At 33.7% G+C, this 24880-nt stretch overlaps 3 protein-coding genes and 1 long non-coding RNA gene across 7 annotated transcripts; 2 read left to right on the top strand and 2 right to left on the bottom strand.

Moving 5' to 3' along the window:
• Positions 1-1607: 1607 nt before the first annotated feature.
• LOC122602977 lies at positions 1608-7989 on the bottom strand. 4 transcript variants are annotated; one of them, XR_006324423.1, is made up of 8 exons: positions 7904-7989; positions 6909-7488; positions 6419-6587; positions 6077-6276; positions 4925-5102; positions 3961-4099; positions 2901-2961; positions 1608-2326 (listed from the first exon to the last, which is right to left on the bottom strand). It is a non-coding gene; the product is annotated as an uncharacterized LOC122602977 (long non-coding RNA). The 4 variants fall into 4 exon arrangements; XR_006324422.1 differs by having other exon boundaries at positions 6419-6572; XR_006324424.1 differs by having other exon boundaries at positions 4944-5102; positions 6419-6572.
• On the top strand, positions 3116-4328 carry LOC122602976 (CEN-like protein 1). Its single transcript, XM_043775591.1, has 4 exons — positions 3116-3378; positions 3467-3528; positions 3730-3770; positions 3859-4328. The coding sequence occupies exons 1-4, from the start codon at positions 3193-3195 to the stop codon at positions 4074-4076; spliced, it is 507 nt and encodes a 168-aa protein (XP_043631526.1). The 5' UTR covers positions 3116-3192; the 3' UTR covers positions 4077-4328.
• Positions 7990-11022: 3033 nt separating the features above from the next.
• Positions 11023-12334, top strand: LOC122603597 (60S ribosomal protein L24). Its single transcript, XM_043776346.1, has 5 exons — positions 11023-11126; positions 11426-11501; positions 11598-11699; positions 11788-11936; positions 12034-12334. Exons 1-5 carry the CDS (start codon positions 11116-11118, stop codon positions 12182-12184), a joined length of 489 nt encoding a protein of 162 aa, XP_043632281.1. The 5' UTR covers positions 11023-11115; the 3' UTR covers positions 12185-12334.
• A 1400-nt stretch (positions 12335-13734) lies between these two features.
• Positions 13735-16566, bottom strand: LOC122604024 (protein IQ-DOMAIN 23-like). The gene is made up of 3 exons (XM_043776910.1): positions 16140-16566; positions 14526-14729; positions 13735-14434 (listed from the first exon to the last, which is right to left on the bottom strand). Exons 1-3 carry the CDS (start codon positions 16476-16478, stop codon positions 13922-13924), a joined length of 1056 nt encoding a protein of 351 aa, XP_043632845.1. The 5' UTR covers positions 16479-16566; the 3' UTR covers positions 13735-13921.
• Positions 16567-24880: the final 8314 nt, after the last annotated feature.

The raw sequence follows: 24880 nt of genomic DNA, 5'->3' as shown, positions 1-24880 counted from the left end.
GATATTAATATTTATAACACAATCATCATTTTATTCAAATTGATCAATAGTTCATGTATATACTTTTAGTCAATAGTAAAATATACTAGTATGCGTTCAATTGATGGTGTATCATGTTTTTTTTTTTTTTTACTTTGTTACTTTGGGACTACTTTATTTTGGACAATGAAGCTGATACAAATTAAATTGCAAAAGAAGATAAGTTACTCATATAGTCGTATTTGTTTACAAATGATTTAATATATGAAAAAGATGTACTATCGACGTATTAGTTATATACATCACCGGCTATATTATAACAGCTTATACTATTTAAAATTGTGATCAAATTTTTGTTTACATATGTAGACTTGCGACCCATTTGCTTTGATCCAATCCCTTTTAGTTTTTTCCTTCTCCGCTAACATATAAAGTTATAGTCTTATGGACTCCGGTGCTTGGAATCCCCACTGACTAAACCCAACTCAATTTGAATCTTGGCATTAGACAAGTCTAATGGATTGTTAAACACATTATTGTTAATTTTTTGAGTTCTATTGACATGAAAAAAGAGTCCTGCAATATCAAACATGTTCAAAAGCATTGGTTTTACACTTAGTGGCTCGTAAGTCTGAACTATGATGATGGACCTCCCTAAACTAATACTCGTATGTTTCAAACTTGAGAGTACAACTGCCCACGCTAAAACTCGTAATTGCAATAGTACAAATAATAAAGAGCATTTTTGTGCGAAATTGGTTCTAAAATTTGAGCTTAAAACACATGCAAAGAGTTTGAAAAAGGGTCTATATTAGAATGAACAAAATGAGAAAATGGTTGCTGGGGGTGCTTGGGTTAACTTTTGATTTTAAACCATTGATCTTATTGTGTTATCTAACCCCGATAAACAAGTTTCCCTACCCTCATCGTTACTCTCTAAAGCTTTTTTTAAAGCTAGAAAAACTATTTTTTAGAATGTCAAGGCTGAGAGCTAATTCCATAGAGCTTTATAATATTACGATAATAAGTTTTTAAGCTAATAAAAATGAAATCTTCTTACTCTCCTTTCAGTAGTTCAGAAGGTTATATCAGATCAGCACAAGAGAATGAGAGACAATAATCGTCGTAAGTCGTAACTCGTAAACAAATTCTTCTTGGATTTGGAGTTTGGACTCGGTCAAGTTATATTTTCTTAGCATTGGCCCAACTAGTCATAAACAACTCCTTCTTGGACTTGGTTTTAGTCACTAGGCCTCTTTACATAAACTTGTCCAGCTAACTTCCTAAGAAGAGGATTTGACATGACTATAGTATATGAAAAATGATTAGGTCTTCTTATTAAAGCTCTTTAGTGTATATAGTCTACTTGTAGACCTAATATAAAGGTGACAAAAAATTTTAACGTGGCTTATATATTAATCCCAAAAATCATTTAAGTACTACAAATTTGGATAAATGTTATACTTTAGGACTAAATGCAAACAACAAAACAAGCCTAAGGCGACAAATTCAATTCATACATGTAAATTGTCGGTTTGGGTTGTTTTCAATCTCAAACAGTTTCCATAAACATACTAGCTTTAAGGGGAATGGTTCTAACAGGTCAAATGCCACACAGAGATATTTTGTACAGCAAAAATCCCCAACATGAGATTTAGATTATATTATTGCAAATTTCTGATTCATGTATCTATAATAAACACATATCGAAGTTTCAAAAAAATGAACAAAATAAAATTTGTGATTCAACCTGAACAGGCATGTGTCCACCTTTACTGAAAATGACCCATATTAAGCATGAACCCTTATGATCCATAAGACTATCCGCATTAGTTCAGGATATCCTTCTAACAAACATCCTAATCAACATGCTACGTCAGCTTTTCATCCATCATTCCCACAAACACTTTTTACCCACAACAATAATATATACATCCTTCTTACAAACAACCAAATAAATTCCAAAGTAACTTTTGTCGTTTACCTTTATCTCTCCTCATTCTTCCTCATCCTTCTCTACAAACAACCATGGATGAACATCCTCCATGTCACCACTCACATCAATAGTCTTTCTACAAACACCCTACATGTCACCACAAATTTCCTATGGACATCCTTGTTGTGGATGGTCTAAGGAACCCTTGTGCCCACTCACTCATCTTGCCATCTCTAACCTAATACAATTCGCCCCGTTCTTTTCTGAAATCAAGATATTTTCCACTAAGCTCAAGATACTCCTTTTGGATGTCAGATTTCGTTTTCATGCATCTGTAACTTTGAAGCTCATTCATTCAGAACAAGACACTTGTCACCCTTTTTTTGTCGCGGCTCACGTGTATCAATGAAACTAAAGGGGAGAAAAAGAATAAGATGAATATTAACGATGGAACAGCTTCATATATAATTTTGTCTTCTGCACTTTATGCTAAATTTACAATCCCTTACAACATACAGAATTAAATACAAGCCGCCACTTGGCTTTGAAGAATCCCATAGAGAGACATATTTTGCATCTTTGGAAAGCTTCCCCTTTCCACGTCTATCTATTTCAATCATACCATATGTGATACTTATATTCCTCTATACCATTCTATCATTTTCATTTATCGAATCTATTTATTAATTGCTTACATATAACTAGAATGACTGCAAATCCTAATTACTCATAACAAAAATAGAAGCAGAAAAGAATCAAAATTTGAATAGTTATCAGCAAATTCCTGATAACTAACATAGTGATAAGTATATCAGTTTCCGAGTTAAACAAATTAGGAATGTCGTAGGCCATTAAACCTTCTTGATAAATTATCGTACTTTATAAGACTATGATAACAGAAAGGCGAATTCTAATTTGCCTAGAACATAACAGAGTATATGTCACAGGTGGGAAAATGGAATTCAGAAAGAAAAGGCAGTAGTACCTTTATTCTTGATTTGCAATGTATTATAATTCATCCAATAAGCTTTAGACATAATAACTTCCTGATTTGGAAAAAAAAGGGTAAGATTAGTATAGTACTAACTTGAGTATGAAAGTGAATCTTTTGAGCTCTTATGATTAAGCCACCCAAACACTTCCATTTCATGCATCTGTCAATCCTACATATTTTGTGCCTATAAAAGGGACCTCACACATTATTTCATTACAGATTTATTAAATAAGAGGTGTCTTCCTAGATAAATACAGGTCCCGGCTACATTCGTTGGATCAATATGTCACTTGTAGTAGGAAGGGTGATAGGAGATGTGGTCGACCCATTCACACCAAGTGTGATAATGGAAGTAACCTACAATCCCAATTACCAGGTCTTTAATGGCCATGAGCTAATGCCTACTACCATTGCACACAAACCACAGGTTCAAATTGGCGGAGTGGACATGAGATCTTCTTATACTATTGTAATGCTCTATTTCTTTATGCTTTAAACTCACAAATGTCTGGATATATGTATGTATATTAACATATATTTTCATTATTTACTTGAAGATCATGACAGACCCAGATGCTCCAAGCCCAAGTGATCCTTACTTAAGAGAACATCTCCATTGGTGAGAATAAATTGAAGATTCACTTCTTTTTCTATTGTGAATTTGTGATGTATTACATGATACAATAAGCCTACAGGTGTTACCAACAGGTCTTTGGCCTAGCGGCATCTAATGTCCTTAACCAAATGGTTGTGGTCCAAGTCGAATGTGATTATTACAGATTTTATTTTAATGTGAATTTACTAAACCTCTATGTTTCAGGATCGTCACTGACATTCCTGGTACCACTGACGCTACTTTTGGTACGTCTTGTATGGAATATTTGTTAAATTCTTGGTACTTTAAACATTAACATATGCTGAACTATTTTAAAAAATGGATACGTATCAGGAAGGGAGATTGTGAGCTATGAAAAACCCAAGCCAGTTATAGGAATCCATCGATATGTGTTCTTATTGTTCAAACAAAGAGCTAGGCAATCAGTAAGGACACCTGTTTCTCGTGATAATTTCAATACTCGTGCCTTCTCTCAAGAAAATGACCTAGGGTCACCGGTTGCTGCTGTCTACTTCAATGCTCAAAGAGAAAATGCGGCCCGCAGAAGATAATTGGATTATTTCATACTTATACTCTGCATATTCCCTTGAAGATATCAATAATACGGATAACTTATAGTCTTATAGTTATTATATTGCATTGTTGTTTCTTAAATTTGTTTAATATATGTATTTTGCTTTCATGTTTTTTATTATGTATTTGTGCTATATGTGTTTAATAAAGAATACAGTGCTGATTGTTAATTGCCTATATGTATAATTTATGTACCGCGTATTATGTACAACGCGGAAATTTTTCCTGTACAAGTGATCTGAGAGCACATGCCTTTTATTTTCCCTTATAATAATTGTATAAGTTTGTTAAATCCCTTAATTTTTCAAGATGCCAAATAACCTTGTAGTATCCCCACCTACTAAGGCAACTATTGTTGTTTTCTGGCTAAGTAATAAATAAATTTAAATATGGAAAATTACTAATATAGTTTACATCTAAAATGTTAATTAATGATTTCTTTATACATTTTGTCGAACTTCAGCATCCATCTCTTTAATTATCAACTTAAAATTTGATAACGAATGTTTTCCTTTATATTTCTTTACTCTTCATGATAAAAACTCTTACCAATTACCGTAAATACTATCATATATCATGGAAAAAAACAAAAAGGAAACTATAAGAAACTATTTATCCCACCGCATTATGGTTAACTAAGCTAAATTACTCAAACTACAAAACCTAACTGGGTATCCTGTGATGGTTTCCGAACCCTTTCCCACACCCAAGATGTTTACATGCGGATGTTCAAACACGAGTCCTAATTACTAAAATTGAAGGAAGGAAAAGTTTAGTATTCAGGCTAATTTGAAATAACTTATGAAAACTGAAAACGCAAATTTACCTAAGAATAGAATGTGGACCTGATTATGAATAGGACAGTTGTTCAGTAAGATTTAGCAAAAACTATAACTGCGTCTGCAGGACTACCCGTCATAAGGAAGTTCTTTGACCCTTGAGGTTAATTGGAAGGAAAACATCTAAAGGTTGCACCTATGTTTTCTTCACCATCATCTTGATCACTGTAAAATAAGATAAGGAAGTCAGGAGTGAAAGGTGAACTGGAAATATAGTTTCATCAGGTTATACGATAGATTTATGAGAAAGACTATTTTAATGACCGGCTTGGTTGTGAACGGGATATCAAATTAGATGATCTGTGGTTGAAAATAACTAAGACAGACAGGCCAAAGTTACTCAAACTCTTGAGGTGTATTCAAATGCATAAAACTTCCAAAGTCGCTATAACTGAATAACTATATAGACACAAAATAAGGAAATGTTGGGAAAATTTCATCTTCCCTTTCTAAACCCCCTAAATATCATATAGACACAAAATACAAGTTTTCATGTATACAATCTAAAGAAAGGGTATGGGTCATCCTGACCTGATCCGGCCCACTTGCACAGACATTAAAACCACATTTTCTTTAGGGACCCTATTTTCCTTTTCTAAAAGTAACCACCCAAAAATCATACATTTAGAAATAGTGCCTTGTCCAGGACTAATTGAAAAATCATAATTACCTCATCAAACTTTAATATTAAAATTTGAAAGCAAAGATGATGGCTTTGTAACTCAAATCCTCATAAATTTGGTATAGTGAAAAGTGAAAACGTTGTGGAAAATTACTAATGTCATTTTTATTATTCTAGTAGAAATTTAATAGCTGAACAGAGTTGGGAAACCTAACGTTTGGACCAACAATCATGTAATGGGAAGAGTGAAAGGCTAATGGGAAAATGATGCATGCTTCAACCAGCAGGTGATTCCCTACTTTTCCACACACATGCAAATGAGCTCATCACATATGAAACCACTACATATATATGCCCACCATGAATTCCAACCCTGTTGAAGTAGATTTAGTTTCCCCAAGAAAAACAGTAATTATGATAGCACATAATCTAAAAATAAGTGGGGGTTAAAATTTTTTCCATCCTTCATTATTTTACTCTTATTTCACAAGCAAGGTGTTAGGATTGGGCTCTATACCTATGTTGGAGAGAAGATGCTTTATCCAAAAGGGGTAATTGAACCGCATCCGACTTTTATTTGACATTGGGTAAGAGTACTGAAGGTTCCATAGATATTCCAAAAACCTTCCCTGGTTTTCCATGAATAGCTCTTCCAGATATGACCACACTCCTGCTGGAAACATCACAAGGACCAATTTCAATTCATAGAGGAATACCCTGCACCAGTAAATTCATTATTACTTGGAGATGAGGAAAAAAAAAAGTATGTTAAAGATAATATGTACATTTCACTGAGTATGGAGAGAATAATAATCTGACAGTGATAACAAGTCACTTCAAACTTCATTTAGTAGCTCACCTTCATTTCCTAGAAATTAATTTTCCATCCTGGTGTTCTTTGATCAGAATCAGCTAGTTTTACTTAGTCCCAGCATTATGAAGTACATCTTTGATGGACAGAGCAGCATCAAGAACTTCAATCTTTTCATTAGCCTTCTTCCAAATCAGCACAGCTGTACAAGCACCACCTTTAAACATGAAAGAGACTTTATGCAATTATACAGTTACTGGTAGTAATTAGTAAACTAAAATGAGAATAGTTGTGTCTATTAATTGTAATAACTATTGAAAACCTAATGCATACAACAATGTTCCTTTTGCAAATATTTAATATAAAAACTGAAGTTCTTTGTACTACCAAGAAAACTAAGATACTAAATTATGCTGGAGAGTTAAGGAAGGAAAATCTAACAGCATGTGACACGATAAACAGATGAACTTTCGACGACATAATAACTACAAGCATAACTCGTAAAATACTAAAAGAAATTAAGGTTAAAGTATGAGACCTGTACAAAAGCCAACCTTGGAGGAAGCATTAGTCCGGCATCATCTCCATGGGTCATGCAACAAGCGTGTGCTTATACTGTCTTTGACAGTTTGACCAAAGTTTTATGTTGGGAGTAGCAAGCCTCTCTAGGAAGAACTTTGCAGTCTCTGCATACCCTAATCTCGCGTTTACGCACTAGGATATATTCGATCTATGTACTATGTTGTCCACTCTGGAAGAATATCAGTTGGGTGCCTCTCTACTTAAAGAAAAAGTTGCGACAACCAAGTCGTGTGGTGGTAGCAAACTCAAGTAGCGTATGTCCTTCATTCCTTACTCCAAACCAGAAACCAGCATGTGCGCCCAAGTACATTGTATGCTTCCCCTCATATATGTCCGTTTAAATTATCTCCTAATATTAATCGTTGAGCCTCTGGGCTACCCCTCATAATCTATCTAGTGAGTCTCAGCTTTCAAACTCCTAGGAGTGGTTGGCGAACATACCTGCTAAAAGGTCTCCTCTTCGATCACCAATCTCACCAACATGATCCTATCAATGCCACTGTCCATATGTACTACATTGTCTTTAAGTCGCCCACCTGAAAACACACAATGTCAATCTTACTACTAATCCGCCTAGACCCACCGCGTAAGCTTGAAAGACATGACCTCGCGTAACCATGAGAATGAAACAAATTTAATACCAAATATTGCAAAATATGACAAACTAAAACTATACCAACTATACAAGTAAAGTAAAAGTAAAATAGCTACTATTAAAATAAATGTGATATAGATAATGATAATGAATACAGCTTTAAACCACAACTTACTAGTTTATTAAAATGATCATTCAAAAAGGTACCAAATATTCAATAAAAGGTAAAGATAAATAATATAAATGTATATGTAAATGAATAAATATGATAGAAATTTAATTACAGCAGCAACTATTAAATAAATCAAATAAGATTGAAATATTAGTTTTGATTGATACAATAATTGAAAACTTACCGCGGCAGGTGGATGGGGGCTGCGAAGTGGAGGTGACGGTAGCTTGGGGGGTGTTGGAGGTTGCCGGGATATGAGGTGAGACGGTCAGACTAAAGTTATAAATTTGGTCCCCAACTTCCACCAAATTAGCATGTTTACCCCGATGGTTTTTTTCTTTTTTGATTTTATTTATGTTCTACGTTGGCTAAATTTTTTGAATTATCATTTTTGAGTAGAAGTGTCGGCGTGTAGCTAATTGCTTCTGTTTTTATTTGGGTTTTGCTTTTATGCTTGTTAATGTATACATATTATATAAACATAATACGTTAATTTGTATTTTGTACTATGATTATATATGTTGCTAACTTGCTACATGGATCGTGATAACCTGGGATGTTTGGTATGAGGGAATCATAGAGAATGGAAATAGTGAGAAAAAAAATGAGTATTTGGAAAGATAATGAATTCCGTTGTTTGGTACCCACAGAGAATGAATATATATAAAAAATAAAATTTTAAATAATAATACATTTATTACATATAACATATTCAAAAAAAAAAAAAAATTTCATTCTCACTCATTCTCTACAATTTGTAAAGAATTGAGAGAATGGAATTAATTCCATTTTCTCCTTTCTTCGTCTCAAACAAACAAAGGAAGTCATTTTCATTCTCTTTCTCTTATTTCCATTCCATCATACCAAACACCCCTTAGTGAAAGACCAATGTTGAGAAACCATATGATAGGTGTACTATCTAGTTTGCCAAGTATGCATAGACTATCATCTGTAGTAGTATAAAGTTGTACGTAGCTAACAAATAATTGAAATAAACAAAAAATATGTAAGAATTGACCAAGATATTGAATAAAAAACAAATGAGATGAAGAGGCTTTTGGTTGGGTGGGATTGCTTTGGCTATTGGAAACGACTTACAGTGACTAACGGTGAGCAATCGATGACAAATTATAAACGAATACTTAAACTTGAAAAACAAAAACAGAGATTAATATTACAATCGGGACACCCATTTATATAGAAAGCTAATTAAAGGTAAGAAATAGGGCCGTAAACAGAAATATCTTAAAGTGGCTAAAATTTTTTTAAAGATAACTTAAGATAAAATAATATTAATTACTAGCAATGATATATTATATGCTCTTTAATCTATTAAGTATATCTTAGTATCTTACCATTGACTACTTTATGATTTTCATTTATACTTGTAGAAAAAGCATTAAGTTAAATTCTCTAATATAGCTGAAATTTGACAAAAGTAATGATCCAAAATATAACTAATGTCTTATTCCAAAACCTCTTATATAGTATACGAGTTTTGTATCTCAAATTCTCAATACCTCAAACGGTCTATAAAGGATGTTGAGATGTAAACGGTTATCGAGTTAGAAATGTTGCTTTTAGATTACATCTAAAATAATAGAAAAAAACATTTATCCTTTGCAAAGGGTGATGATCGAACCCTCAAATTGTCTTCAAAGACAAAAATGTTAACCTCCCACAACCTCTTGTATTATATTAAATAACACTTCATATAAAATACATTGACATATTGAGATTTAAATACACTTCATATAAAACTTAACACCTCCGTTATAGACCTTAAACAAAAAAAATCTCATTGACGAGCTTTTGCTCATTATTGTGACAATATGCTATCACAATAGTGAAAATAGATGAAGTTGAAAATTAATAATAAGACCAACCATCAATTAATAAAAAAAAACTAATACTTGAACGAACTTAAACTTTAAGGTTTTGGGTTTAATTTAAGGTGTGAGCAAAATGCTACTCGATATCGATATGGAGATAAGGGTGGGATAATAGGTCACACGAAACTTGTTAAGAGACAAACCTGTTAAGGTCAAACACGAACACGACCTGTTAACTAATCGTGTAAATTTTCAAACACGAACACGACACAAAAATTAACAGGTGCACCTATTAAAACCTGTTAAGAAACTTGTTAACATATATATTATATAATTCTTGACTAATATTTAAAAAAAACCTTAGCGATACATAAACTCTAACAAAGCTCAACTATTATATAGCGATAATAAATCTTACATTATAAAAGTTCATAGAAATCTTACCTTATAAAAATCGTATATCAAGTCAAATTATTATATCAATTCTTAGTTTTTTTATATATATGTATAATCTTAACAGGTCCAAACCTGTTAAGACACGAAACCTGTTAAGAACAGGTCGTGTCGTGTTAACAGGTTCCTTGTGAAAATTGTCAGCCTTAACTGGAGACACTAAAATCTCAAAAATAACCATGATACCGATGAAAATGAAGTTGGGTATATAAAACGACAATGTTGTTGAACCTAAATTTGCCATTAAATAAAAGCAAAAACTAATAATAACAATAATAAATAAATAAAATATATTAAAGTTTAAATTTTAAAAAGTAAATGAAAATAATCTTCAACTACTCTTGGGATAACCGATTTCAGAAAACTGAACAAAGAAAAAATCGGCTTCTCCCAAATCAATTCTAGTTTTTAGTTCTAGAAATTTTTTTACTATTTCCATATTGGTTTGGATCTGTTTATGAAAAAAATTTGAATAAAATCGGTTAACCTTTAATCAAAAATACAGGTTTCGTCAAAACTATTTTTTAATTGCGTTAAAAACAGTTTCGATTTTGGTTTGGAACTGGTTTCTAAAAAATTCAGGTTGTGGGCATGACCTTTCGCTATTGTTATTTAGAGGTGGGCATTGGATTAGAACCGATAGAACCGGTTACAGTCGACATTGACTGGAACCGGTTATTCAAGAACCGAAACCGGTTCTTGGTCAACGTTTGATCATGTTTTTTCGTTTCCCCCCCTTTTTTTGTTCGGAACCGATTGGAACCGTAAGGAACCGATTTTTGGATCCAAAGGTGAAACCGGTCCCGAACCGATGGTTCTTGAGGAACCTCAGGAACCGGTTCCAATCGGTTCCGGTTCTTGGATAATCCAGATCGGTTTTTGGGAACCGGTTTTTTGCCCACGGCTATTGCTATCTAATTTCTTTTAACCAAGTATATACCCGTTTTTAAATTGGGTCCAAGAAATCCTTAGAACAGGCCCAAACCCGGCCCAGGTTAGGTTGCAAATTAGAAACCCTTATACTTATCATACAACTGGTTATCCATATAAGAACCAAGCGTATTAGGGTTTGTAGGGTTTTATTCAAGAGAAACCTGTTTCAGCAGCCGCCATGGTTCTCAAGTATGATTTTTTTTCCATACATTTGTGTTAATTGTTTTTAATTAATATCTGTGAATCTCCATATGTTTGATTTCTTGGTTTGAAAATCTTTATCTGTAAGTATTTATATGTTTGAAAATCTCCATTCATTTTAGTTAATTGTTTTTAGCCCAGCTTACAGGCCCAGCTTACAGCTTTTATGATATATATATATTTTATGAATGTGTAACTCATGTTTAAAAAAATTATTCATGATCTGTAATCCTTTAAGAAATGATTAATGGGTTGTATTAGAATTTGACATATTGGTAAAATGATAGGACTGAGCTTTGCCGATTCAGCGGTCAAAAAATTTATCCAGGAAGGGGTATTCGATTCATCCGATCCGACTCTCAGGTATATATAGATAATTATGTATGTTATAACCATGGTTTAGCCTTTTCGCTTTCAACATTGTTACAAATCTAAACTTGGTTGCTGTCGTCGATATAGGTGTTTTTGTTTGCAAACTCAAAATGCAAGAGGTATTTTCACAATAAGTTGAAGCCGTCCAAGCTCACATGGACTGCCATGTACCGAAAGCAACACAAAAAGGTTAGAAGTTTTGTTACTTGGAACGACTAATTGTAATTTTAATAATGCTATTGATTGTTCTCTAAGTTTAAAAAAATGAACTTGATAGGATATTGCTCAAGAAACGGCAAAGAAGAGGCGTCGTGCCACCAAGAAGCCGTATTCCAGAGCTATTGTTGGAGCTACATTGGAAGTGATTCAGAAGAAAAGAAGCGAGAAACCTGAAGTTCGTGATGCTGCTAGGGAGGCTGCTCTTCGGTACGATGGTTTTTATTATTCGAGAGTTATATTGGTGACTATAATTGTTTTTGCATAGTTGTAATATCTAAAGATGTTGTCGTCCTTAATGTTGCAGTGAAATCAAGGAAAGGATCAAGAAAACCAAGGACGAGAAGAAGGCAAAGAAAGCTGAGGTAGTATCAAAACAAAAGACACAAGGAAAGGGTGGAAATGTGGCGAAGACAGGTAAGGGACCTAAACTTGGAGGTGGTGGTGGAAAGCGTTGAACTTCCATACCCTAGGAAAACGTTTGAATGTTTTATTTATCTTTTGTTGATTCAGATGTTTTGTTTACCAATCACAATCCCGGTTATGAAACACTTTCTACATACAATTGTTTTTGGATGTGATATGATCTTAGATTGGGGTGCTTTTAATATTTTGTACGAATAGCATGCAATTTCTGTTGGGCATCTACCATTTTTATTTTCGGTGTTTAACAACATGATTCTCTTTTATTGTGTTTGTAATGTTCCGTATTCAAAGCCGCAATTTTTGTCTAATGTCTATAAAGCTGAAACTAATTGGATGCTAAAGAATGATGAATGCCCTTAGTTTAAGGTTATTGGCGGTTATTTATGGGTGATAGTTTTGAATTAAGTGGCAGCATATATATATATATCTGTTTTACCACACCATTGATCAACAATGGGGGCGACATACTCTATCTTTGGTTTTGCAGTCTCCTTGTTCTATTGCCCCATTGCTTTTGGCTATTTGGCTTGCACTGACTTTGGGGCAGCTCTTTGTGCCTTATGTTTAACCAGCGTTATTACTACCTATAGTTGACACGTAGCTAGTGCCATTGCTATTCTGCCTGGTTTTTGTGGTGATTCATTTTGCCTTCCTGTTGTTCTGAGGACTGACTGTAATTACTAAGGTTTTTCTAGTTTATTCTTTCTGCTAGGTATAATTAGTGGTGCTACTTTACCTTTGAGTTGTGAACATCTGCTGACTAGGTTGACTTGAGTTTTAATTTTCAAAGCTTGACTTGAGCTCTATATATAGCCTTTTATTTTCAAGCTAAAAGCTCAATTTGGCTCCAGTTTATTATTTGCATCTAAAAGTATGTCAATATGATCCAATAGTATATATTCGGTAATGTTAATCCGAATAATTATGCCACTATCGATACACAGAGTGAACTAATGAATTGATACAAGCTTGATAAGACTACGGCTACTGAACTGTCTTGTGATATTCTTGCACTCTAGTTTGACTCTAAAGTTTGATTTGAGTAGCTCCAAGTGAAGTTTATCTTGATTTAAGTTGAATTGTCTTTCAAGTTTCAATAAACATTTGAGTTAACCCAAATTTGGCTTTGTTTGGCTATCCTTTAGGCTTAAGTAACATGGCATAGTTTAAAGTTTTTTTCAACTTGGGAGTTTAGTCTTTACAGCTTCTTAACTCACCAATTCACTAGCACTCTAGCAGTAAAAGAGTGTTGTGTAAATCTCTTTGATCTCTTAACCTGCTAGAGGATGCCTGATCCCAAGTACCTTAATACCAGCGAGCATATATCTATATATTCCACACCACCTATCAGCTCTTCTGTTTTCAGGTGAATTCTGCTGAACGATGTCAGGTCCATTAGTTGGTTATTAGGTGGAAACCAACTAATGGACAACCAACTCATGATCCATGGTTACTGTATGTTTTGAATGTAGGAAGTACTCGTATGATATTTCAATTTACAGGTCTTTATATCAATTATACTTGTTACCAAAGTTTTAACATAATACGAGTACATGATAGTTTACAGCCTTACAGCAATAAAGAAAAAGAACATAAAAGAGAGAGAATAATATATTGAACACAATTTGTTTTAGCAATCAAGCAAGATTACCCCTTAAGGTCACTGTACAAAACACACCAGTAACAATGTCAATGAAAACCTACTCAGATGACCCAGTCAAGCAACATCAGACCCCTTACGTTAAAGTAAATATAGTCAATTCACAAGCCTACTTACTGAAACCCCTTTCAGATTTGGTATCTGAATGATCCCAGTAGCGTCTCTGCCTTGGTGCACTAAGTGATCGTATCCTTGCTTGAGATGATGCTGTGTTAGACATATAGTTTGGGTGACTTGGGTAGTATCCAAATAGGCTCTGTGGGTATTCCCCTTTAATAGTTGGAGCAAACAGGCTTCTTTTGCGGCCACTTCCAGGCCTAGAGGATGCAGAATGTGATTGATGCTTATACTCCGAATTGTGTGTTGCTTTATCTGTTCCCCAATTTGAATCAATCGACGAAAGGTCGGTCGTGAAACGGGTCATACCTGGTTTTTGAGGTTTTGTCGGAGTGGTACTATTTTTTGGCTTCCAGGTATCTACTTCAAGAATCTTGTCACTTTTATCATCATAATTGCTTGTCCAGGAGGTATCCTCCATCCAGTTATCTAGCCAATTAGGCCCATTAGGATGTCGCCGTTCTTGGCCAAGAGAGACTTTGAAGTGTGACAACGAGTTAGATCGCTGTGTTGCCAAAAAATCAGAACTTAGTTCAATATATATACAACTAAAGCTATGCAACAAAAGAAAACTTCCTAAACAACATTTTACTCACTGGATGTCGGTAGGAACGGGATGACTTGATACTTGAATGTGGTGACGAAGTTGAGTGAGCTCGATTGGCAAGGGCCTGAGCCTGGAGGCGAGCCATGGCTTGCATTCGTCGAAGCATGTCTGCACTCTGTTTGCGCACAATGTGCCCTCGTACAAGTGCCTGAAGCTTCACCAACGCTTTTAGTGCCCTCAATGCTCTCCTAGCCTATACATTCACCAATCATTTGCTTTAATGTTATACAAGTACAACTATTTTAACACATAGTACAATCCGTCGTTAGCCACCATGATGATTCACTTAAAAGATATAAAGCATCCAATAATATGGTTTTACTATAACAGAGACATTGGACCGTAACATAAAGGTACAAACCACAAATATTTTAGTGTTACAAATTTAATAAGATTAAGTAGCAATGAACGTAAAAGTTAAGCAACCAATTAAAATAACAATAATATGAGGGACAATTGTTTGGTAGATGTATTATCTAATTATTATCTGGTTAAGCTTTATTGGTTAATCAACCACTCCTTCCCAATAAAGCGAATTCCAAGATTTCACATAAAAAGAAATGTAGAGTTTTCAACATGTACACACATTGGTAAATACCAAGTATATGACTCAAATAGAGTAAGAAAGAAATAAACACTTCGGTGTCGCCTTCTGCGGGTTTTGAACCACAATACTTTGACGTTATATGATGGAGGTTAAGATGTAGACAGACCTTATCCCTATCTAAGTAGAGAGACTGCTTCCAGTTTTCTACCTAAATGGTAGAAAAAGCCCTCCAACCTATGCATGAGATGTGGATCGAACCCATTACCTCTGTTTCCAGAGGCTAGGATGTTAACCACTTATCCAACCATGACTCAAATAGAGTGTTATACATAATATGTAGATGTCAAAAGATAACTACTTCATTCAGACCTTTGATAATATTCTCTAATCTTTAATTTCTATCATTGGATACATTTTTTGACATGTAATTAAAGTACACAAATCATTTTCTATTTTTATAATTATTACAAATATGATAAAAGTGGTACATTTTATTTAAATCTAAAAATGAATTTAGTATTGATTATCTTCCATCATAAAGTTCATGACCTATACAATCTGATTAGTATTTTGTCTAAAGAGGAGTGTGAAACTGACTTGGTTGGTAATGACAAGGAAGGGTCCAAAATAGAAAGAAGAAAAAGTCTACCACCAATAAATGAAGTGGTAGGACCCAAAATGTATAAAATCAATAGATTCTTCATAATAATCACAAGAAATTACTTAAATTAATTCAGGTTAAGTTGGTCAGTTGGACCCCTCACACACTCACTCACACACTATACTACTAATTTGAGTATGGAAAATGAGTATATAATCTTAACAAAAAAAAATCAGCACAATAATATGTTTACCAATTTGATTATAACATTTAGTAAAATTAAATGATAACATTAGAAGAAAGCACAAATAGATAATACTTTCATATCATCAAGTTATCATGAAAATTATTAATTGATTTTCTTGGAAGATATAATATTTTTCCTAAAATCAAACAAAAGCATTTCAAAACATTGAAAGGGCAAAACAGTAATTCAAATTCCAGCACATACATACCAGGTAAGCCCGAAATGTGGATTGTATTTTAACAGCCGCCACTCGCCGCAGTCGTTCACCGTCATAATACACCCTACTACTACCACCACCGCCGCCGCCCCTTGTTAATCTAACAACCTCAGCCGCGGCGTGGGCAGCCGCTAGCGCAGCCTCGGCTACAGCAGCCGTGGCTGCTGCAACTGCAATTGCATGTTTGTTGTTTTCATCGGATTGTTTCGGGTATGAAACCAAACCCGAAGAAAATAAAACTTGGTTTTCTTCTTGTGTAGGTTGTTGTTTCTTGGAAGCTGACTTTTTAACTCCGAACAGAGCTCGAATCCACCTCGTAGTCTTACCCATTTTATATAGATTACATGTAAATAAACATATAAATAGATATAGTTTTGTGGAATTTAGAAAAAGAGGGAGAGAAAGCAATAGAGTAGTGTGTGTGTGGGGGGGGGGGGGGGGGGGGGGGGGGGGGTTTGTTTGATAGAAAATGTGATGTATGTAGATGCGCACTTGAAAGTTGAAACAGTGAAGTGTTTGGGCGGTAGTTCAAATTTTGGGGCCTGATGTTTTTTTTAAAAATGGACTTTTGACAGATGATACGAGCTTGGTCCACACGGAGCCTAACAAAAAGTCTTCAAAGTTTGACTAGAAAATATCAAAATATGTATTTTTTACATTTGATTCATTGTAACCGACTCCTGTCTTCGACTCTTTGGTTGAGTTAGTGAGAAAGGGCATGTTTTGTTACTTTCTGGTATAAAAAGTGTTTTTGTAAATTTATCATGAATATTGTATACTGCAATACTGTGTTATCGTAATTAAATCAAGACTAATGATAAATTTATCCCATTGTTTGTCAAAAACAAACCAGCATTTTGATTTGTTACATCGTTTACCTTGATAAACTTTTGAAAACATGTAAAACAACTTTTTCTATTTAAATGTTAGGGCTCATTTTTTTTTAATAATGTATTAAGTGGTTGAATGTATTAAAAAATGAACGGAGTATGATGACATGATTTACTGTCCATTTGAAAATATTTATAGAGAATATCATTCTTTAAACCCCCAGACAATATTCATATGTGTACAACCCACAAGTACATTTCGATTTTGATAGAAAAAAGAATTATATATATATATATATATAGGGGTAAATTATTTTGAGAACTCCTACACATTATTTTCTTTTTTCTCTCTCTTCAATTAAATAATAAAATTCACCCAAATCATTCAAAATGTTCTAACTCACAAACCGTAAATCGTTAGACAAAACAAAAAGCATGAGTAGTCTTAAAATTTCGTCCTCTTTCATTAGAGATCCAATTCGATATACTTTTGACGACTTTTTAATTCTCGTTTTCTTTTTGTTAGTTACAAATAACTTACACATGTGTAGGTTGAACAAAAATTATGATTCAGAACGGGCTTCACCCTTAAGGATATTCATAAACCAAAGCTAGTGGGGGTGATAGGTCATAGAGGGTGATAGGTCATAGAGGGGATAGGTCATAGGGGGTGACCAATGAGGGGTGATCTACCTAACGGGCTCCACCCTTAGCTATTATTCCTTCGCCATGGACTGACGGGCTCCGTCCTTGGCTACCATGGCTCTGCCATGGATTGACGGTGTAACACCCCGCTAAAGCGGAATATACGGGATGCATAGATAAGCACAATCGCACACAGTACAAGTTCCAACACAGCCATTACATTAAAAGAGAACATAAGTACGAAAGTTATTACAGAACATATAATGTACTCAGAATAGTCAATAAACAAAAGACAGAACAATTGTCTTTTAGTTACAAGTCTTGAACAGAACTAGCAAGGAAAGTCTTCGCAGCTCCTGATCTTGTACGCTTGAACAATCGCCAAATGAGATGAGCTTAAAGAGGAAGACTCCTATGCTAAAGATCTATAAGCCTAGCCTGAAAAGCATGTAAGTTAAAAAGGTCAAAAGTAGTTGGTGAGATTCACATAATGTACGTTTAGTTTACATATAAGTATATATGTATAATAAGAACAGGATCACACGAACAAGATCATAAGTTTTGTACGTTGAACCAAAGTACTTTGTAATAATAAGAACTAGATCAAGATCTGCATGTTGAACATAAGTACTTTAATATAATAAGAACTAGGTCAAGATCTGCACGTTGAACATAAGTACTTTATAATAGAATGAACATAACAAGAACATATAATGAACCTTAGATATAAGTGGTCACTGCTAATCTGATTGGCCAGAACTGAATTGTAATGTAATGATGTGCTCATATAGCTCAAGTACGTCAAATATGGTCTAGATCAGAACAAAAACAAGTACAAGAACAAGTAATATGCATCCTCCAGAACTGCGGAGAATGAGGGTGGGCCTACCTTAAACAGCGCTGTCCATATTTACCTACGGTTCATTCCCTGAACTGTGAGATATGAATTGATAGCAGTGAACAAAAACTGAACAAGTACATGTACGAACTAGAACATAATAAAGATCAAGTACAGTAGTATAAATGTATGTAAGATCCTGCCCATTCAAGACTTAAATACTTCTTTAAACAGTTTAAGAATCATATCATAAGTAGTTCAAGTTCAAGATCATAATATAGTACGTAAAATAGTTCAAGAACATATGTACAAGTACAAAATGGTTTTCATGCTTTTCAGTCCCCGATAAAAGAACTTGAACAAGATGTATGAAAGGGGGATTAGTGAACTCACAGTGATCTGGTACAAGCACAGTAGTAATAGCACAGAGAACAAGCACAGGGATAGATAAGTTACATCTATCACAATCCAAGCACGTCTTGATGGATGCCTAAGTACATGTCATTGATCATTAATAAGTACATATATTAGTTCATGTGATTATTTAATCACTGAAATGCCCTTGATGAACTGATGATTTGGTCCTTTGAAGATCTTTGAACGTTTTGACTCAAAAGAGTTTAATGAACTTTAAGTACACGAACTGGACTTGAACTAAGCGTCTTTGAACTTACACATAAGTACTTATCGTGTTAATGAGTTGAACGTGTCTTTAATAATGAACTTTAGCCTTAAGAACTCAATTTAGTTGTTCATAGAACTTGTACTTTAATAATCAAGATAGATCATGTCTTAAGTGTACTCAATTAGGGTTTGCACGATGTATGTTGTTTTAGATCAATTCATGAACTAGCTTTGATGTTAATAAGTAGCCTTTGGTGTGATTGATCGAGTGCTAAAGATGTTATGAATTGGTTTGGTGATTAATGATCAAGTGTGGTATGTTATAGAACAAATTCGTGTTGTTTTCTGATGAGTAGAAGATTGTCTAGGGTTTGGGAGTTCAAGATCGTCCCACTGGACAAAGAACAAGATCGTCCTGCTGTCTAGAGTTCAAGATCGTCCTACCTGCCCTAGGTCAGGATCGTCCTGGATGCAAGCTTCAAGATCGTTTCAAGTTTTAAGGTTCAAGATCGTTTCATATACAAGGTAGCTCGTGATCGTTTTAGGTTTCAAGACTTCAAGATCGTTTTAAGTACATTTGAGACCAAGATCGTCCCAAATCCAAGGACAAGAACAAGGTACAAGGATCATTTTAGTTCAAGAATGATTGTTTGAGCAAAACCGATCCAAAGGATCAGTTACCCATTAAACGTACCAACAACATCACAACACCACACAAGATCGAACGAACAAGTATAATGTACCAACAAGCTGCCTAGGACGATCTTAGGGACCAACACACATTACAAAGGTCTAGATCGATTCCGGGATTTGTTAGAACATAGCACTAGTACTTTTATTCACAATAACACTAACCAATAACATTTTTAACGATTTCAAGATCATCTATAACATGAACAAGCCGTGGCACATCAAGAACAAGTTTTCCTTCACTTTCAAAAATGGGTTTTGTAGATTAAAGCATGTTATGACCCAAATTTGTTCACATAAATGTTATTAAACACACTTAGACACAAACCCATTAATCATTAACACGATTTTCAAACAAAATTGGACCAAATCATCAAGAACATGAACTTGAAAAAGTAAACTTTTAATTTAATCAAAAACTCATAATTTGTTGTTGTTACCTGAGATTTGATTCCAGAAATATGTTTTGATTATCACAAGGATGCTAAAAGTACAAATGATTTTGGTTTAACAACCCAAAATGAAAGGATGAATTTTGTGTGTGTTTTAGGTGGCTGCACTAGGTGTTTTAGAGAGAGAGAGAAGAAAGATGGAGAAGATGAGTGAATAGTGTTTCTCTCTCAAGGGTTTCCATCTCATTCTTTATATACCTTTCCCATATTAAATGAACTTAATAAATGCAAGGATTATTTGCGAACATTTTGAACTAGAACATTTATGAACACGAACGTTTATGAACCGAACTTTAATATTTCATTGTACTTAATCATGAACTCGTCAAATAAATCAAGACTTAAGATCAAATTGACCTTCATATAAGCACATGATTTAGATCTAAAGCACGTCACGAACTTAAATAAATTGAACTGTCTAGCCGTTCTAGTGGCGAAAGTACGTTTCAAAGAACTTATTTAGAACATTTCTAAGACGGTTGTTACAGACGGGCTCCGCCCTTGACCTTCATTGTTGTGTACATATGTTCATTTACTAATTTACATGTGAAAACAATGATCTTACACATGTGTAGGATGTCCTACACATGTGTAGGATGAATGCAACGGGAAAAAAATGAAAATTAAAAAGTCGTCAAAATTATATCGAATTAGATCTCTAATGAAAGAGGACGAAATTTTAAGACTACCCATGTTTTTTGTTTCGTCTAACGATTTACGGTTTGTGAGATAAAGCATTTTAAATAATTTGGGTGAATTTCTTATTTAATGGAAGAGAGATAAAATATAAGAAAATGAGTAGTCCAGAATTATTCTCGCATTTTTTTTATTTGTGAGTTCTCAAATAACCCTTACTCTATATATCTATATATATATATATATAGGGACAATCAAATAAGAACAGTTTTAAAATAAGAACGGTGAGAACACCTTAAAATCATCATTTTGATGCATTAAAAGTCCATAAAACTGACATAGTGCATAACTAATTATCATTATTTAAGTGTTTAACAACACATTGATTCATCAAAATCTAAAAAATCACGTTTTTTGTTGGATGCATCATTTTGATGAATATGCATCCAAGATGGATGCACAAAACAAAAAACATGATTATTTCAATTTTAACGGATGAATGTGTTGTTAATCACTTAAATAATGATAATTAGTAATGCACTATGTTAGTTTTATGAACTTTTAATGCATCAAAATGATGTTTTTAAGGTGTTCTCACCGTTCTTATTTTAAGAGTGTTCTCACCGGAGTGTTACCCTATATAGGCCCTATATAGGGTGGCAATCAAATGAGAACTAAATTAAAATGAGAACACTTAAAAACTACATTTTGATGCATTAAAAGTCCATAAAACTGACATAGTGCATAACTAATTATTATTATTTAAGTGTTTAACAACACATTGATCCGTCAAAATCGAAAAAATCACGTTTTTTGTTGGATGCATCATTTTGATGAATATGCATCCAAGATGGATGCACAAAACAAAAAACGTGATTTTTTTGATTTTGACGGATCAATGTGTTGTTAAACACTTAAATAATGATAATTAGTTAAGCACTATGTTAGTTTTATGGACTTTTAATACATCAAAATGGTGTTTTTAAGTGTTCTCACCGTTCTTATTTTAAAAATGTTCTCACTGGAGTGTTACCCTATATATATAGGGGTGAGTTATTTTGAGAACTGCTAAAAAAAAAGAACTCAAGAACCATTTTGGACCATACATTTTTTTCCTCTTTCTCTCTCTTCAATTAAATAATAAAATTCACCCAAATCATTCAAAATGTTCTAACTCACAAACCGTAAATCGTTAGACGAAACAAAAAGTATTGGTAGTCTTAAAATTTCGTCCTCTTTCATTAGAGATCCAATTCGATATACTTTTGACGACTTTTTAATTTTCGTTTTCTTTTTGGTAGTTACACATAACTTCCACATGTGTAGGTTGAACAAAAATTATGATTCGGCACGGGCTTCGCCCTTAAGGATATTCATGAACCAAAGCTAGTGGGGATGATAGGTCATAGAGGGTGATAGGTCATAGGGGGTGACCAGTGAGGGGTGATCTACCTAACGGGCTACGCCCTTAGCCGTTATTCCTCCGCCATGGACTGACGGACTCCGTCCTTGGCTACCATGGCTCTGCCATGGATTGACGGGCTCTGCCCTTGACCTTCATTGTTGTGTACATATGTTAATTTACTAATTTACATATGAAAACAATGATCTTACACATGTGTAGGATGAACGCGATGGGAAAAAAAAACGAAAATTAAAAAGTCGTCAAAATTATATCGAATTGTATCTCTAATGAAAGAGGACGAAATTTTAAGACTACCCATGCTTTTTGTTTCGTCTAACGATTTACGGTTTGTGAGATAAAACATTTTAAATGATTTGGGTGAATTTTTTTATTTAATGGAAGAGAGAGAAAATATAAGAAAATGAGTGGTCAATAATTGTTCTCGCGTTCTTTTTTATTTATGAGTTCTCAAATAACCCTTCCCCTTCCCCCCCCCCCCTCTCTTTCTCTATATATATATTTTATAAAGCATTAAATAAAAAGTTGTTGTAAGTTGTTACCGGTTAGAAAGTACATATATAATAACTACTTATCCAGATATCCCAAAAAGAAAAAACAGTTAACTTTTTTTTTTCCTTTAACATTAGTTAAAAGACACTAATTTGAAACATTTGAACCATTATCGTAAACATTAATGATTTAAGAAAAAGTGTTAACCTTTTCAAAAATTTACTTTATTTTGAGATATTTATCTTAAAAGACGGATTTTATATGACAAATCTACTAAAAAATGTATCTTCGCATTGGTTTGAATCCAATTCATTGATTTCACATGTATCCTACCTTAATTTCATATCAATACATATTATAGGTGTTTGTTTAAGCGACAGAACTTGAACAACACTCCCATGGGCTCGGGTCCCGGGGGAGGCAGACAACTCAAGGAGCACCTTACATGGGGGTCAAATTTCTTCTTCTTTTTAATTTTATTATTATTTTTTTTTCGTAAAATGTATTTCTACATCTGATATTTTATTTCTGAGTGGGTAAACAAAAAAAAATTGCTTACTCTCAAATATTATATAAGAGAAAATGATCCGTACTGCAGACTTTACCTTAGTTTAGGTACTACCACATTAAAAAAAATTACAGATGAAATCTTTGAATTTGATAAATATACATAACCCCCCCCCCCCCGCGTGAATTTTACATAACCCCCCCTCCCCCTTGAATTTCACATAACCCCCTTGCTTTATCTAAGATAGGCACTGCATACTTTACCTAACATTTCTCCATTATATAAATGCTAAATATAACCCAAAATTTTCGAGGGACCATAACCCCTTTGTCCTTAATATCTTCCGCCACTGGTTTGTTTTTACAAGTACCTATTTTTTTCACATGAAATAACTATAGGCCTTATTTATACTTATAAAATAAGTATTTAAGGGTTGTTAAATTACATGAACTTTATATATACCTAAATACCTATTACAACTAACAATTAAAAAGAAGAGTAAATGAGTGAAAACTTTCCGATCATAGGTAGTGTTTTGGTATCCAAAATGCACACCACATAATACTCATGTCGTGTGACTCACTAAAATTAATATCTAAACCAATATCTATCTTGTTTAACCAAACCTTCCATTTATATAATTGACTCATTATGATAATCTCAACCTATGTCTTACAAAGTTGCAATAACACAAATAAACTTTTTATAATTTATGTACAATGCGCATAATATATTTTTTTTAAAAACAAATTACATTGTCTTCTGAATGATTAAACCATATGCAAAAACCATCATAACAAGCGATTGGATCAACAGACAAGTTATTCACTCTTACTGCATAGCTATTAAATTATTTTTGTTGCAAATGTTGAAATCGATCATGGAAATTTTAAATAAGAAATGTCGAATACAGTACTATCGTAGGGTCCATAAAGTTAGTGGTGTGTTTTTGAAGATGATTAAAAGTAGCAACCCAAGGAAATAAACTACTTACAACTTAAAAGCCCCAAAACTACTTTGCTTTATATTATTATCAACAAAGCCCAACAAGCGAATCTTTTTATCATTCTTGAAGTAAGCCCAACTTCCGAATACTTAACTACTTTATCATTCATGATATCAAATATATAAAATGTACACAGGACCGGTTTTTAATTTGTGACTTTCGTTTTTATGTTATGTTACATTTCGCTCGACACTGGATAGCAATATATTGTTTAAAAGTTTTAGTTAAAGTGAATGCTCATATCAGTTAACAGAAACACATTATATTTATATAAATATTTCTTAATCATGTTTCATTTTGCGATCTTTACCATGTAGTTGTTGAAGTTGGCTTACGAGGCCTCAAAAGAATGTCATATACGAAGACAAAATTCATCTATTATTTAGACGACTATGAAGTAAATTTGTTGAATCCTATTCTTATATTTACCTAAACAGATTTTGCTAATGAAAAATTATGTTAACGATATTAATAGATTGTGCGAACATGATAGCAAGATTCATTATTGTGTTCGAATAAGATAAAAATAAATGAATTAGACAACGTAATTTTTTTTATTCAAACACGACCTTCACCAGCCATTACACA

Source organism: Erigeron canadensis, chromosome 6, assembly GCF_010389155.1.
Source record: "Erigeron canadensis isolate Cc75 chromosome 6, C_canadensis_v1, whole genome shotgun sequence".
NCBI classification, from domain to species: Eukaryota; Viridiplantae; Streptophyta; class Magnoliopsida; order Asterales; family Asteraceae; genus Erigeron; species Erigeron canadensis.
Note: the sequence above shows the minus strand (reverse complement) of the source record. Positions and strands in the feature narration are given on the sequence as shown.